This window comes from Dromiciops gliroides, chromosome 2 (genome assembly GCF_019393635.1).
Source record: "Dromiciops gliroides isolate mDroGli1 chromosome 2, mDroGli1.pri, whole genome shotgun sequence".
NCBI classification, from domain to species: Eukaryota; Metazoa; Chordata; class Mammalia; order Microbiotheria; family Microbiotheriidae; genus Dromiciops; species Dromiciops gliroides.
In genome coordinates, this window is record NC_057862.1 from 284,789,089 (window position 1) to 284,806,216 (window position 17,128).

The window sequence follows — 17,128 nt, forward strand, 5'->3', positions numbered from 1 at the left end:
AGTTTAAGGTACTATGTAAAAATTATGATGAACAGGGTGCTATCAGAAAAACCTGGAAAGACCTATATGAACTGAAGCAAAGTGAAATGTACTGTATACAAAATAACAGCAATAGTGTAAGATGATCTGCTGTGAAGGACGTCGTTATTTTCAGCAATGCAATGAACCAATATAACTCTGAAGGACTTAAGAAAATTGCAATCCATCTACAGAGAAAGAACTGATGGTATCTCAAAACAGATTGAAGCATAATTTTTTTTGATAGTTCCTTAATCTGAAGTTTTGTTTTTGTCTGTTTTCTTTTAAAACCTGGCTAATGTGGAGATGTTTTGCATGACTATTCATGTATAAATATAAATGAATTGCTTGAGTTCTTAGGGGTGGGGGATGGGGAGGGAGGGAGGAAGAGAAGTTATAACACAAAGTTTTTAAAAATTGATGTCAAAATTTGTTTTTACATGTAATTTGGAAAATAAAATTCTCAATGGAAGAAAAAACCAAATTCATAAAGGAAATATCTGAGCTACAGGATAACATAGAAAGTAATGCAGTAGTGAGAGAAGACATTAATATCCCCTCAGTTTGGAATGTCCAACAGAAAGATAAAAAAGAGGGAATGTATGAAACTAAAAATTTCTGGAGAAATTAGAGTTAAAAAATTTATAGCATCTTCTAAAAGAGACTTCAAAAGAATATATTTGTATATATATCTATATGTGTATATATGGATAGATATTATATATGTACACATATATGTACATATATACATATATGTATACATATACATGCATACATATTTCCCCCCCACCTTGGCACCACATAGAACTTTTACAAAAACAGATCAGGTAGAGATATTGCAAACAAATGTAAAAAGGGCAGAAATAGTTAATACATGTTATAGAACATTACACAATAAAAATGCTAATTGGTTCAGAGATAACAAAGAGAAGATACAAATCCCAATGGAGACTTAAAAATGAAATCCTAAGTAATGAGTAGATGAGAGCAAATCATAAAAACAATAACTATGTAAAAGAAAATTATAATGATGAAACAACATACCAAAATTTCTGAGATGCAGCTAAAGCAGTCCTCAGGGGAAAAATCATATCCTTACAAACATACATTAACAAAATAGAAAAAAGAAAGGATTAATGAACTGAATATGTATTTAAAAAATTAGAAAGCCAACAAATAAAGAAACCTAATTAAGCACAAAAGAGAAGATATTTAAACTAGAGGGGCCATTGATAAATTGGGGAGAAAAACAAAAATTATAAATGAAACTAAAAACTGCTACTTTGAAAAGACTAATAAAATTGATAAACTTTTAGCTTATCTGATGAAAAGGAAGATAACAGAAAATCAAATCAATAAAATAACAAATGAGCGAAGCAAAATCACAACAAAATTAGAAAAGAAAAAAAGAATAATCAGGTATATGCTAATGAAAATGAGAACACACACACAAAAAAATAGAGGAATGCCTACAAAAATATAAAATATCCCGACTATCAAAAGACAAGACAGAGGTCTTAAGTAACCTAATTTTAGAAAAGGAAATAAATCTAGCTAAAAAGGAACTACCAAAGGGGAAAAAAAAAACCTCCTGGGCCTGATAGATTCACAGGAGAATTCTATCAATCTTTTAAAGAGTAATTAGTACCCAACCTTAACAAATTATTTTTAAAAATTACAGAATAGTCCCTACTAGAATCAGATTGTAATGTGTGTATACATACATATGTACATATATACATACACATGTATATACTTGCACACATACATATACATATATATGTATATATATAACTGAGCCAGAGAAAGATAAAACACAGAAAGAAAACTATAGACCAAACATTAATGAACATTGACTCAAAAATATGAAACAAAATTCTGTCAAATAGACTACAGCAATTTATCCAAGGAAATCATTCATTATAGCAAGTGAAATTTATACCAGGATGCTGAAGGATGGTTCAACATCAGAAAACAATTAACATAATTAAAGATATTAAAAACAAAACATCCAAAAACCACACAACTATCTCAATAGATGCAGAAAACCCCTTTGAAAAAGCACAACACTCATTTGTGCCCCAAACCCTACAAAATATAGACATAAAGGGACCTTTTTAATATCATAAAAAGCACCTATCTTATACCAAAAGCAAGCATCATATTCCATTGGGATACACTAGAACGTTTTCCAGTAAATACAGTGTGAAGCTAGAATGCTCACTCTCCTGACTATTATTTGAAAACTGTTCTGGAAATACTAGCAATAGCAATAAGGTAATAAAAGAAATTAAAACATAAATATAGGTAAAGAGGAGAAAAAAGTTAAACCTATTTGATATTATACTTGGAAAATCTTGGGAAAATACATTAATGGAGATAACTAATAGTTTCAGGAAATGTATGGGCTACAAAATAAATCCTCAAAAATCAACAGCTTTTCAATATAATACAATAATATAAAGGGAATATTACAATAAAAAGGGACATCCCAATCCAAATAACTACAAAATAAATAAAATACCTGGAGACTGACCTATCAAAGCACATAAAGACATGTATAAATCCAGTTACAAAGTACTTCTTAAAGAAATAAAGAAAATCTTAAGGAGCTAGAGGAATATTCAGTGCTTGTGGCTAGGTTATGCCAATATAAAAATTACAATACTACCAAAATGAATTTACACATAATGCTTTGCCAGCCAATCAAATCACCAACGTGATACTTTGTAGAACTTGATAAAATAATGGCAAAATTCATTTGGAAAACAAAAGTTTTAGAATATCAAGAGAAATGATGAAAATAAGCAGGGATGAAGAGGAAATAGTACTTCCAGACCTCAAAATATATATAAAGCAGCAGTTATCAAGACCATATGATCTTGGTTAAAAGAATGAAACAGACTAGGCCACGGAGAATCAAAAAAATAGAACTTAGTGGCCCAGTGCTTGATAAACTGGAAAACATAAATTATTTAGGAAAAAAAAACCTCCTTATTTAATTAAAAAACAAACTGCTAGGAAAACTAGAAAGTAATCTGTCAGAAATTAGGCTTAGACTAACACCTTATACCATATTCCCTAATAAATTCTAAATGAATACACAACCTTGACAATAAGAATCATATTATTTTAAAAAAAATAGAAGGGAGACAGATCATATACCTGTCATAGCAATGGGTAGTATATTTATTCTTTTTTGTTTGTTTGTTCTAGTGAGGCAATTGGGGTTAAGTGACTCGCTCAGGGTCACACAGCTAGTAAGTGTTAAGTGTCTGAGGTAGGATTTGAACTCAGGTACTCCTGACTCCAGGGCCGGTGCTCTATCCACTGCGCCACCTAGCTGCCCTGGTAGGGTATTTATTCTTAACCAAGCAAGAGATAGAGGCGATTACAAAAGATCAAATAGATAACTTTGGTTATATGAAACTGAAAAGCTTTTGCACAGACACCTAGGACAAAAGGGGAAGTGATTGGCAAAAAAAAAAAAAGAAAAAGAAAAAGAAAAAAAAAATCTTTGAATCAAATTTCTTTGATAGGTGTTTGGTATCCAAGATAACAATTTAATATCCACCGATTAATAAACATACATAAGAATAATAGCCATTCCCCCAAAAGATAAGTGGTGAATGGATATGAATAAACAGTTCTCAAAAGAAAAATGTTCAAGTATTTACAACTACATGAAAGAATGCTCCAAATCACTCATCATAAGAAAATGCAAATCAAAACAACCTTGAAGTTTCACCTCATACCCTGAAAATTGGCAAGAAATAACAAAAATGACAATAGTCAATGGTAGAGTAATTGTGGAATGATAGGCATACTACTATATTGTTAGTGGAGCTGTGAAATAGTATAACCGTTTTGTGAAAGCAATTTAAAATTACAGAAATAAAGTGACTAAAATGTTCATACCCTTGAAACCAGAGACTTCATTACTGGACTTATACCATAAGGAAAACATCAATAAGAAGTTTCCATATAGGGCAAAATATTGATAGCAGCACTTCTTGTGAGAACAAAGAAATGCAAACAAAGTAGAAGCCCAGCAGTTGGGGAATGGCTTAACTATTGTGGTATATTAATGTAATGGAAAGAGTAGCTAGGTGGCACAGTAGATAGAGTGTTAGGCCTGGAGTCAGGAAGATCTAAGTTCAAAATAGGCCTCAGACACTTATTAGCTCTGTGACCCTGGCCAAGTCACTTAACGCTGTTTGCCTCAGTTTCCTCATCTGTAAAATGAGCTGAAGAAGGAAATAACAAACCACTCCAGCATAAAAAATAAAAACCACTCCAGTCAAGAAAACCCCAATGAGGCCATGAAGAGTTAGACAAGAGTGAACAGCATTAATGATATTGATATAATGGAATATTACTGTATTATAAGAAGTTATGTGTGTTTCAAATACAGGGAAGCATGGAAAGATCTATATGAACTGATTTAGATTGAAGTGAATAGAGCCAAGAAAATAATATATACAGTAACTACAAAAAGCAAAATGGAAATAATTGCATACTAAAAAATATCTAAAGTGAATGTAACAAAATTATAAAGATCAAGCATGACTCAAATAAAGAGATATGCGAAGAAACTTCCAATCCACTTCTTCATGGATATGGGAGATCCACAAGTGTTACACATTATATGTTTTTGAATTTTTTCAATGTATTGATCAGCTGTGCTGATTTTTTTCCATTCTAAAAAATATTATTTGTTACATGAGATGGTTATCTGGGAGGAATGATACTTGGGGGAAATTCTTGGTATAACTATAATGATATAAGAAACAAAAGATATCAATAAAAACAATTTTTAAAAAAGAGATGCAACCTGGATTTATCTTTTTGTTGGTTTACTGTTAATCATTGTGGGTTGTGAGGGAAGGTGGTAGACACAACCGGGGAGAGTTGCTTGATACTCTCTGGCAAAGGAAGGAGAGTCTGATTGTGAGGATCATGGATCTGAGCATGCTCTACATATTTTTGTTAGAATAAATAAAATCTGTCCTATTCTAATGTCTTTTTAGACCTAGTGCTTTCAGAGAGAGGGAGGACCTTTTTAAGAAGTGGTCTAAACTAAATTCTGATGTTCCTATTGGAAACTTGTATTCAAAATTGTATCCAGCTCTTGTTAAAATAAAGGCAGTCCCTACTTAAAAAGAACCCACTTAAAAAGGACCTAGACATGAATAGCAGACACTGCACATGGCCAGGCTACCTCTCATAATTGGAAATTTCAGAAAGAACTTGGAAATGTTATAGGTACATGACTGAAGGAAGGGAAAATACCATGCAAAGTAAGTACAACTTAGAGGAGCTGACTCCAAGGAGTTCAGGCTTGGCTTACCTATGGTCCTGCCTCAAAATATATTCTCCACCATGGCCTGACTGTTCATTTCACTCCATACACAATGCCTAAAATCCCACCTATTAGAGTTTCATTTGAGTTAGCAAACATTTTTTTAGGAGCTCAGTTCAGCTGTATAACTTCAACTGAGCTCTGAATCATAACAGAGTACACAGTGGACACTCAACAAAGACTTTCTGAATAGAGTTCAGTGGTCACAAACCCCACTGAAAATAAAGGTAAACCAAAGGGGAGAGTTGAACTAATTTTCACACTAGGCTAGATGAAGGCAGGAACCCTGTCTCATCTAAGCTTTGCATCTCTCCCAGCATAGTGTTCTATACATTATGAGTCTTTAATAAATGTTTGCTGAATTAAATTAAATAAAGCAAATAGCTAAAAAGAGGAGCCTGATATCTCAGTCACATGGCTTTCTGATTAATTTTTAGCATGGGGTATAGAAAATCTGGGGATAGGTATAAGCAAATACCATAAAGGTCAAAACTTTGGGAAGATTAACTGTTACCTATGATCTCTAAATTGTCAAAGCTTCTTCCCAGTCATCCTCATCCTTCTTCAATATTCTGTATCATTTGACCTGGCTGATCACAATTTCTTCCTGGATAATCTCTCCTCTCTCTGTGTTATCATGAAACTATGCTCTTGGTTTATTATCATGCATATGCAGCCCATTAACTCTTCCTTTTTTTTTTTTTTGTCAGGCAATTGGGGTTAAGTGACTTGCCCAGTGTCACACAGCTAGTAAGTGTCAAGTGTTTGAGGCCGGATTTGAATTCAGGTCCTCCTGAATCCAGGGCTGGTGCTCTATCCACTGTGCCACCTAGCTGCCCCAGCCTACTAACTCTTAATGTACTTCAAAACTCTGTCCTGGCTTTCTCTCTGTGTCTCTTTCTGTCTTTCTGTCTCTCTCTGTTCCCCACCCCCCTCTCTCTCTCTCTCTCTCTCTCTCTCTCTCTCTCTCTCTCTCTCTCTCTCACACACACACACACACACACACACACACACATCCCTCACCAGCTCCCATCAGTTTAATTCTTTCTGTTGACTGAAGGCATCACTACCTTTCTAGTAATCGAAGTTTACAATCTTTGATCCAGAGATGTTGTGAGGCTCAAATAAGAAAATGGATTTAAAGCATTTAATAAACCTTAAGGCACTATATAAACACCAATTATTATTATTAGCCTCCAGTCACCAGGCCTTCAGTCCAGTGATGACTTCATTTCCTGAACTTTCTGCTGCACTCCTGCTGAGCTTAAGCAATGTTTATAGAGCAATACAGGGAAGTGCTGGTATATACAGCATTTAACAACCAGGCTCTCCAGGGGTAAATTGGCATGCTTTTAAGTTTAATCTGCATTATGAACATTTTCTTAGGTCTAGACAACCAACAAAACAATAATTCAAGCTCAGATTTGTAGCTTTTTCTGAGGTGTAAATGCTTACACTGGAAATTTAAATATCAGCTATTGCAAGCTCCAACACATGCCTACTTAGAGCTCTCCTAGATTCCTTACCTCCCTTACCTCACTGATCTCATCGGTTACCAGGTTTTCCTGGTTCTACTTTTACAAGAACTCTCACATTTTTCCTCTTTTCTCTAACCCAGGAACCACCATAGTTCAGGTCCTCATCACCTTTTACCTAGACTACTGGGAGCACATCCTACCTGATCTCCCTACCTCAAGTTTCTGCCTCCACACAGCTGTTATAGGGATATTCACAAAGGGCAGGTCTTGGGCAGCTAGCTGGTGCAGTGGATAAAGCACTGGCCTATGATTCAGAAGGATCTGAGTTCAAATTCAGCCTCAGACACTTGACACTAGCTGTGTGACCCTGGGCAAGTCACTTAACCCTCACTGCCCCGTAAAAAAAACAAAAACAAAGGGCAGCTCTGACCATGCCACAACCATGGTCAATAAACTCCAGTGCCTCCCTATTAATTCTAGAACCAAACTGAAACTTTGGCACTTAAAATCCTTCACAACCTGACTCCAATTCACTTTCCAGTCTTATTGGATATTATTTCCACACATACACTCCATGGTCCAGCAAGACATGCTACATTCCTCATAAATGATACTCCACTTTGTGTTTCCATGCTTTTGTACTGGATGTGCCCTGGAATGCAGTCCCTCCTTATTTCAGCCTCTTTGAATCCTAAATCGACTTCAAAGTTTAGCTTAAGCATCATCTTATACATGAGGCTTTCATTGATTCCCCTAGTTTCTAGTTCTTCCCAATTACCTTTTATTTACTTTGGATACATTTATTTACATCTATTTTCTTCTCTGATAGAATGTATGCTCCTTGAGCATCAAGGCTATTTCATTTTTTGTTTGTAATCCTAGCTCTTAGCATGGTACTGATACATATTTTGTTTTTACTAAATGCTTGCTAATTGATTGAGTTGATTTAAGCAATCTGCCAGTTATGCCATACCTTGGGCAGGGTGCACTAGCTTGCCAAATGTGGAGGGTGCCATTCCTGTAGTCCTTCACCAACATATAAACAATAGAGCTTACAAAGTAGTTAGCAAGAATAATTAGTTCAAACAGCATGCTACCAGATGACTGGCTGGTCTGAACTTTCTGGCCCCATTCTGTCCTTCCCCAATTCACCTAAGGGCCTCCTTGCTCTGGGCAAGTTTGAGATACTTGCCCTGGGTATTGGTCCCCACAGTATGAAAAACTCTAGTTATATTTCTGGCCGGGATTCCCTATATTCTGCCTCCCAGTGTGATATTAACCTCTCAGGCTGAATTTCTGCTCTGACTCATCTCAGTATCTTGAATTATGGTGTTTCAGAGAAACCTAGGTGCATTTATTATTCATTAAAAAACCCAAAACACTAAGCACTTACTAAATATGTGGACCCCTGTCCTGGGTACTAGAGAACATACATTTAGCTAAAATAGGACGTAATCCTGTTCTTAGTTGGGAAATAGTACACAAAACCTGATAATTATAAATAACATTATACAATAATGACATTAGAGATACTGACACAAAAAGTTATTTGTGAAGGCCTGGCCTGCTCTTCAGCATATACTTTCTTGGATTCTAATTCAGAGCCTGTCCTTCTTATCTCATGAGGGACTTGTCACATTGCCTGAGCCCCAGTAATCCACTGATCCCTGGCCTTAGGCAGCTTTTGTAGGGGAAAGACACCCACATTAAAGATGACTAAGTCTTGCCCTAGTAGTGAATAGTGAACCCTGAGTAGACTCTCTGTTCTAAGATAAAGTGTCCTTAGTCCTGAGCCCTGGGATATGTATGCAACCCTCACCTCTGAGCCCTGGGACACACTGTCCGCACCTCTGAGCTCTGGGACACGTTGCCCTCAGTCCTGAGCCCTCTGACAGGCTGCCCTCACCCTTCAGCTGAACTTCTGGGTTCTCTGCCACAATATTCTCTCCCTCACCCCATCTGAAGTTCCTGAGAATGAGTGAAAACCTTATTCCCCTGCCTCCATGAAGGTAGCCAGTTTGGAGGCTGTTGCCAAGCTGCCAAAGTATCTGGGGGGGGGGGGCATGTAACTTGGCTCAATTTTCCTCAGTACTTAGTGGCACCCTGAGCCACTCCACCCTGGGACAAAACAAACACTAACATCAAAAGAGGAGGTGTGTCAGATGAAAACAATGGCAGGCAGTAACCATCCATCCACCCTTTAATTCATTCAGCAAAACATGCAGTACTTAACTGGGTACAGAGCCCTGTGTTGGATGCTAGGCTCATGGAAAGTTTAGAAAGGACACAATTCCTGCTCTTATTGGGTCTTACATTTTAGTAGGAGAAAAAGGTACAAATAAAGCTGATTATACATAATATTACTTAAGGGCATTAAATAGAAGAGTAACGAGATTGTGGGGTTGGTGGCAGGAGTTGGGGGGATTGTTATTGACTGAGGGAACTCTACAGAAGGTGACATTTGATTTAGGATTTAAATGATTAGTGACACAACAGGTGAGGAAAGGAAACAAGAGGGAAAATAAAGTCATTCTAGGAAGGTAGTATCAGTAATAGTGTGGCAGGCAATGACCAGGAGTACCAGTAACAATGAGAGTCAGTACGAAGGGAAGACAACACTAGTAAAAGCCAGAAAGTAACAATGGAAGGCAGTAATGGTGGTAAAGCAGTAGCAGCATTTTGTAATAACCAGCAGGATATCTGTTGTGCTAGGCAAATATGGTAAAACCTGAAACTTTACTGAGGCAAGAAAACACAGAGCTTTGCTGAGCCCCTTGCCTTGTACTCTAGCTTCTAGTCTTACCTCTGCTTCTTCAGACTGCATCAGAAGGTCACATGGTGGCTTAACAGCTTTTGGCCGGTTTGCAAACCAATAGGCCAGCAGAGCAGCAAAGGCCCCAATACCCACTAATGTAGTGGCTGGCAAGTTACGCAAAAACTGGCTGAAATCATCCAACTCTGGCAGACGCAGGCTCCTCAGGATCTCCTGAGCTTGCATCTTCTCCAGGATTGAAAGGGCAAACTCTGTAAAATACCAAAACAATAATCACTGTGGGTGGGTGGGAGTAGGGGAGGAGCAGAGGGAGATGAGAGAGTGGTCAAGGAGATAAGATAGCGAATAGGAAACAAGTGTACAGAGGATAGCACATCCAGGATCCTTTTAACTTCTGGGCATCTAAGGCCGGGAGATTTGGGTACCTGTGCCTCTATTCTCAGCAGCCCCAGAAAACTGAAAGTCAAAAGCCAGGGGTACCTTGAGACTAGAAGCCACTAGATCCAAGTAAGCATCGAGCCTGAAAACTTGGTGGGAATAGGAATAGGAATAGGAAGGTTTCAGACTTCCTAAAACAAGGAGATTACAGGATGATGGGAATGGTCTGGGAAGAGGCAGACTCTTTGTATTTGTTTTGAAGTCTCGTGGGTTCTCTGGGGATCACATGACTCTCTGGAGCAGTAGCTCTCTGTGGAAGATGTTGAGGGATCGTGTGCATGTATGTATGGAGTACATTTGCCTCACACAAAGAGAGCTTGATGTTTCAGCATCAAACATACTTCTGTTTAGATTTTCATTTTTTAAGTCAATAAAGAAATAATTTAACTCAGCAGTTTTTTTTTTCCAGTGGTCCACCTGACTTCCAGAACCTCAATTTTTGAGTGGTTCTCACCACTTCACCCCTCCAACCCTTTAATATGGTAGAGGCTGACTTAAGTATCAATCTCTAGGGCATAGTTCAAAGAAACGGGATGAAGTCAGTGTTAGTAGCCCATATCATATTTTCCTTGTATTTTCTGGTACAGGTTAGTAGTTAACTCCTTCAGTTCCTCAGTTACTTCATATGTAAGGTTGGAAAAGAACCCTAAACTGAGGATAGAGTCTGTAGAGTCAGAGATGTGAGCAATGAACGTAGCCAGTTACTGACCATATTCCTTCTATAAGGCTCAGGTATTGGGTCTAGGTTAGGAAGTTTTAACAAAAGGTAAATCTTGGTGAGTTATTTCCTAAATCCAAAAACAACTGTCTTCCTCTTTCCTTCTGATTTACTGTACAAGTAAGAAAGAAATGACCGAGTGGCCCTCCCTTTTCCATAGTAGCTCTGTATTACCTTCTGCATAAAGTTCAAGCTCTTTTGCCTGGTATTTAGGGCTTTATGCTGCACTGCTCTATCTTTCCAAATTCTCATTCTGTTTGCTTCTGTATGAGCTCTAAGCTCCCAACACAATGGATTATAATCTTTCCTTTGAAAGTACACTGTGATTTCTCATTCCCATGTCTTTACTTACACTGTTCTTTACCCTCAGTATTAAATTAAATTTAAGATCACAGAACATAGCTCCAGGTAATTTTAGTAACCCAACCCAATTGGACCCAGAGGGACTATCAGGGTGGCAGGTAAAACTGACAGGAAACTCAGATGTCAAGCTTTTAGAATCCTGAGAAGTACTGATGTCAGTGAGAAATAAATTGTGCAGGTAGTGGAATAAAGGAGAGCATTATATTATGGATGAATTCTGATCCAACCTTGTATCATTGATGGAGATTTGTCCAAAAGTGAAAGGGATGGATTTATGCTTCTGATTGCTGATTGTACTGTGCAAACATTGGTGAGGCCATAGGTTAGGATGAACCACAAGAAAGAAACTTCAGAGTAGAAACACCCTGGTTTGAGCAAAAAAAAGTATTTGAACTATAATGTTCTGGCTATAGGGAAATTGTGAAATAACTCTCTTCTGCTATACTAAGATAACTCTCCTTTCCTTCCTCCCCACCTCCACCATCCTAGTCTCCAGCATATCTACAAAAATGGTGTCAGCGTCACCACCTTCTGAAAGCTAGAAAGAGCTATCTACATAGGGAATAATAACTATCTGCTGGCAGCTAGGGAGAGGGACTTTGAGCAAAGACAGCTATGAAAAAAGTACTATCTAAGTAAGCTCTATTGGGAAACACCCCCAGAAAAATGAAGAGCAGCAAATTAAACAAAACCAGAGAGGAAACACCAATGAGCACCCTTGTCTAGATTAAGACTATGCCAAAAGAGTCAAAGTCTTCGGATGTTCTATTTTAGCATATGTGACAAAGGAATAGGCCAGAAGCCAGCATAAAATCTAGACAGAGCAAACGAGGAGATAAAGTCCATACCCAAAGAATTCCCAGTAGGTGACTGAGCAATGAAACAGATACTTGCTGAGGTCATATAACTCCTGCTCCCTCCTCTACTCAAGCACTGGGGTGGAGTGGAGAGCAGATCCCAAGAAGCTCACTCTTATTTGCACCAGACAAAGGAAGGTTGGACACAGGATTTAGTACAGAAATATATTTAAGTCAACAGGCAAATTGGTGGAAAAAGGGAATTGGGAGGGGGATTTAAGAGTAAGTGTAGAGTTGGAGAAGGTAAAGTCAAAATAAAAACAAGGTTCAACAATGAAGGGCTAATGATAAGTGTTGAATTTAAAAGAAGTAAAAGAAAGGATAAGAACCAGAGATCTAGATGTGGCTGAGTAAATAAAGGAAAGCCAGAAGAGTAGTATCTCCACTCAAAGATTCGTAGTGTTGATCATATTCCCTGTCTTTCTCCACTTTTTTCTTTGAAAAGAGGAAGGTGGGAAACAAAGAGAAGAAATACTATAATAGGATATGATGGAAAGAAAAATATATCTAATAAATGTGTCACCATGAATACAAATGAGATGAATTCACCCAAAATGGAGGGTAGCAGATGAATTAGTAATCAGAATACAACAATATATTGTTTAAAAGAAACACATTTGAAAAACAAAGATTTAAGTAGAGTTAAAATGAGGGGCTGAAGTAGAATCTGTTATACCCAGGAGAATTAAAAAAACAACAACAATAAAAAAACCAAAAACCACAAAACAAAACCAAGAGTAGCAATCGTGATCTTAGACAAGACGATAATAAAGGACTTCATTAAAAGAACTAAGGAAAACTATATTAGGGGAAATTACATTATACTTAAAGATACTATAGGTAGTAAAATTATATCAGTAAGAAATATGCATGTGTGTATACCAAGTGACAGCATCTAAGCACTTAAAGGAAAAGTTAAACAGACTACAAAGTGAAGAGAAAGCAAAACTATAATCAGTGGAAGCTTCAATGTCCCCCTTTAAGACCTAGACAAATCTAACAAAAAGATAAACAAGAAAAAAATCAAAGACCTGAACTAGAGAGAGCTGCCATAAGTACAATGTACAGAGCACCTATGAGAGGTAATGTCTGTTGGGAGATCCTACCTAGTATAAGACTGTAAGTGACTGAGACTATATAGGACCCTGGGGAAGGTTTGCTCATTGGCTGAGGTTCATATTCTCCATGAGCTCTGAAAAGAGGTATATCTGTTTGCTGACTTGTAAATATTTTTTTTTCTTGAGCAATGCAACCTCTGCATTTATGAGAACACAGTGGGTTGTATAATGAAATATCTAGGTTTTCTGGATTCTTTCAACAAGCCAGGGACATGAGCAATCCCTCAAAGCAATGATATAAGACTCATACTGAAATTGTGGCCACTAAACTATACATAAACATTGCTGTGGGTTCATATTGACTTAGAATACCACATATGCTTTTTCTATTGTATTTTTATTTATTTAAAAAATATATCCCAGTTACATTTTAATCTGGTTTGGTTCTTGGAAGTGTTGTAGGGCTACAGTGAGACCCATAGACCCACAACTCTGCCCCAAAGTATACCCAGGTACTTCTTGTTACATGAAAGCCTCTAACATAAGATTATATAAGATTTTTATTATTCACAAAATAATTATTAAGCATTTATTAGATGCAAAGCACCATATTGTACATGGGGAACATAAAGATGAAAACTAACATAGTCCCTCCCCAAGGCAAGGGGAAAGAACGTGTGGAACATATTCAGAAAAGTTACTGGTAGGGTGTTAGATTTTGATCAGACCAGAAGGAATCCCCAGAAGAAATTAGGAAACCCTAATCGGCCTCAGGCCAAAAGTCTGAGTGTTTCTGTTTATTACCAGGGCGATTTGTGTACCTGTGCTCAGAAGAGCTTTCTGGCTGTACCGGTCTTCATGTCTCCTGTGTAATGTCTGTGTTTCATTTTGTTTACCCTGGTTTCTTAGTAAAATTTCTTTTTTAAAACTTCCAGTCACTTGTGGGTTCATCAAGGGGAGAGAGCAGGTGTTTAATGAGCAAGACTCATGGACTATCATTAGGTACTTTAGTCAATAAAGAGAAGGGAACAGAGCCCCTGGTAGTTGGGACCAGCTTTGGGAAGTAGGGGGGGAAGGAAGAAAAGAGTAGAATCAATAGTGAGTGGTAACCCAGAAGGGAAAGATGGTTGAGCCATCCCTTCACAGAATGAGGTAGTAATAGTAGTAGTAGTAGCAGCAATAACAAGAATGATGATGATGATAGCTAAATTTTTATAATATAGTGTTTATTATGTGCCAGGGACTGTGCCAAGTACTTTACAATTTATTGTCTTGTTTGATCCTCATAACAATCCTGTGAGGTAGGTGTTATTATTATCTCCATTTTACACATGAGGAAGCTGAGGCAAAGGTTGAGTGACTTGCCCAGGGTCACATAGCTAGAAAATGTGTGAAGCTGAATTTGACCTTGAATCTTCCTGTCTCTAGGCCTGATTCTCTATTCATTTCACCTTCTAGTTGTGAGTAAAATAAACTTCCTGCAATTCTGCTGACCACAAAACTCTCTTCTTTGATACTAAGTTGTAACTAATAATTCTTGGACCTAGGGAAAGTACCACAAAATATGCCCCAGGGCAGAGACAAATCCAGTTGAAGAAAAGGGGTGGATGGCAGGGCATAAGGCCCCACAAGGGAGAAACTGCGATTTTTGTTGTTTTTTTGTCCTTTGTTTTGAAGAGGACTCTGACATCCAGGTACAAGGTTCACCAACCTCACTCCTCCAGAGCCATCTGGGTCCAGTGGCAAGATATAGATCAGGACAACTGGAGATGGTCCCAGATGTTAAAGGCAATTGGTGTTAAGTGACTTGCTCAGGGTCACAGAGCTAGTAAGTGTCTGAGGTGAGATTTGAACTCAGATCCTCCCAACTTCAGGGCCAGTGGTCTCTTCACTGTACCACCTAGCTACCCTATTGTAGTTTTGCTCTGTGGTGAGAAGAGAGTCTGTATCCAGGTCTTGGATGGCTTCAGCCAAGAGAAGAGAGTTACCTGGGGTGTGGCTGTGGGGACTAATTATTCCTTGTTAAGTAGGTACTAAATGCAGTTGCTTCTAATTGAAGAAAGAATACCAATGTCAACACTCACTCTCTAAATTTTGGTACCTTGGGACAAAGTTCTAGTTTCTTTTTTTGTTTTGTTGAGGCAATTGGGGTTAAGTGACTTGCCTAGGGTCACACAGCTAGTAAGTGTAAAGTGTTTGAGGTTGGATTTGAACTCAGGTCTTCCTGAATCCAGGGCCAGTGCTCTATCCACTATACCACTTAGCTGCCCCAAAATTCTAGTTTCTTTACCATAAACCCTAGGACTGAAAAAATCTAACCCACGAAGGGAAGACCAAATAGAAGAATTTCAATTTAGTCTATGTCTTCAACCCACATTCACAGAGCAGAAGTTGTAACCCAACTGAACAAATAGAGACTGGTGCTGAGGTATTGGTTATATGTAAAGTTACTGTTCTCTCAAAGGCTATTTTCCCCCTATTTATTTGAGGGAGGGAGGAAAGAACCCTGTAGGAGGGAGCCCTAGATGCATAAAGGGAGAGAGACCAAGTAGGGAAGAGAAGTGAATTGTCATTAAGAAACAGATATTAATGACTTAAAGAGAATCTCTTCAAGGTTATGAAGCCTTGGCATTAATGTCTTATCAACTGCTTTCATGTTGCTGAACCTTTACATTCTCAACTTTAACAAAGCAACTTAAGGACTTATGACTCCAATGTAACACCTTGCCCTCTGCCCCCTCCAAAAAAATTAATGACAAAACTATTTTTCTTTCAAAAACAGGAGTTCACAGAAAATGCTGGACTATCATAGAAAAACACATTGGGAGACTCTATTATCCCCAAATCAATTTTCTAGGCAAGCCAAGCATTATTTTTTAATATAAAAGTTGTCCACAAGAATTTTGAGATTTTCTAGAGTAAAGCCAAATCTGAAGCAGTATTTGACATGCAAAGTCAATAATACTGAGAATCATAAAGGTACATTTTGTATCAAAGGGAATCTCTGGGTCCAGAATAATTTACAAGTGAATTCTATCAAATATTGAAAGGATGGTTAACCCCTTTAATATACAAACTCTTAGCATAAACATTCTAGGATGGGCCTAGTTCAGGTCAGTCCAGTGATTCAGGCTTGGGACTGCAATGCAATGAAACACTCATGGACCAGAAAATGCAATAAAAATGTCTTTACTTGGAAGAAAAGATTTAAAAGGATACTTTTAAAAATTAATAAACAAAATAGACTACTCTCCTCCACTCCACCTCCACATTCAGCACAGTTGCTACACTAGATCAGAAGGACATCCCACAGTACATTGAAAATTCTGGGGGCAGCTAGGTGGCACAGTGGATAAAGCACCGGCCCTGGATTCAGGAGTACCTGAGTTCAAATCCAGCCTCAGACACTTGACACTTACTAGCTGTGTGACACTGGGCAAGTCACTTAACCCCTATTACCCTGCAAAAAAAAAAAAAGAAAGAAAAGAAAAGAAAATTCTGCTAAGCTTTCAGAGTAATCAGCCTTCTACTAAATTAAACTTCACTACATTACCAACCCTAGCTCCTTATTGGCTGAGCTCTTTATGTCAGGTGACAGGAAGCCATGCCAACAGTTCAAGCTATAGGACTCCATGACATCGCCAACCACTTAAAGGAAAACCAGTCTAGCCTGTGTAAATGCACACATACGTATATGCATATACATATACCCACACATATCTATACTTATTTAGATATATAATATTATGTGTATATATATACACATATAAACTATATATTTTTTAAAATCTTTTTATTTTTACTAAACATGACTTCATGTATACACAGTTATAGCTTCTGATTACTGAGAATGATCAAGGGTAAGATGAGATTCTGTTTCACTAAACAATACCAGCTACCTAAGGATGATGTGGCAGATGGAAAACCCAGTGAATATAAAGGCCGTGGACCTAATATTGTACTTGCCTTACAGTAAAACAGGTGTGCTGATCAGAGGCAGTGGTATAGGGTAACCATTAAGGAGGTATGTGTTCTATCAGATCACACATATTTGTGTATATGT

The 17,128-nt window shown here is 37.6% G+C and overlaps 1 protein-coding gene across 6 annotated transcripts in view; it reads right to left on the minus strand.

The window, feature by feature from the left end:
- The window catches only part of ACSL6 (acyl-CoA synthetase long chain family member 6), a 156,992-nt gene that overhangs the window by 72,541 nt on the left and 67,323 nt on the right, over positions 1 to 17,128 (minus strand). For all 6 annotated transcript variants that reach the window (XM_043980188.1, XM_043980185.1, XM_043980184.1 and 3 more), the window contains exon 2: positions 9,662 to 9,882. In XM_043980188.1, the coding sequence (XP_043836123.1) occupies positions 9,662 to 9,856 (195 nt within the window). In that variant the 5' untranslated portion in view covers positions 9,857 to 9,882. The remainder of the gene's footprint in view (positions 1 to 9,661; positions 9,883 to 17,128) is intronic.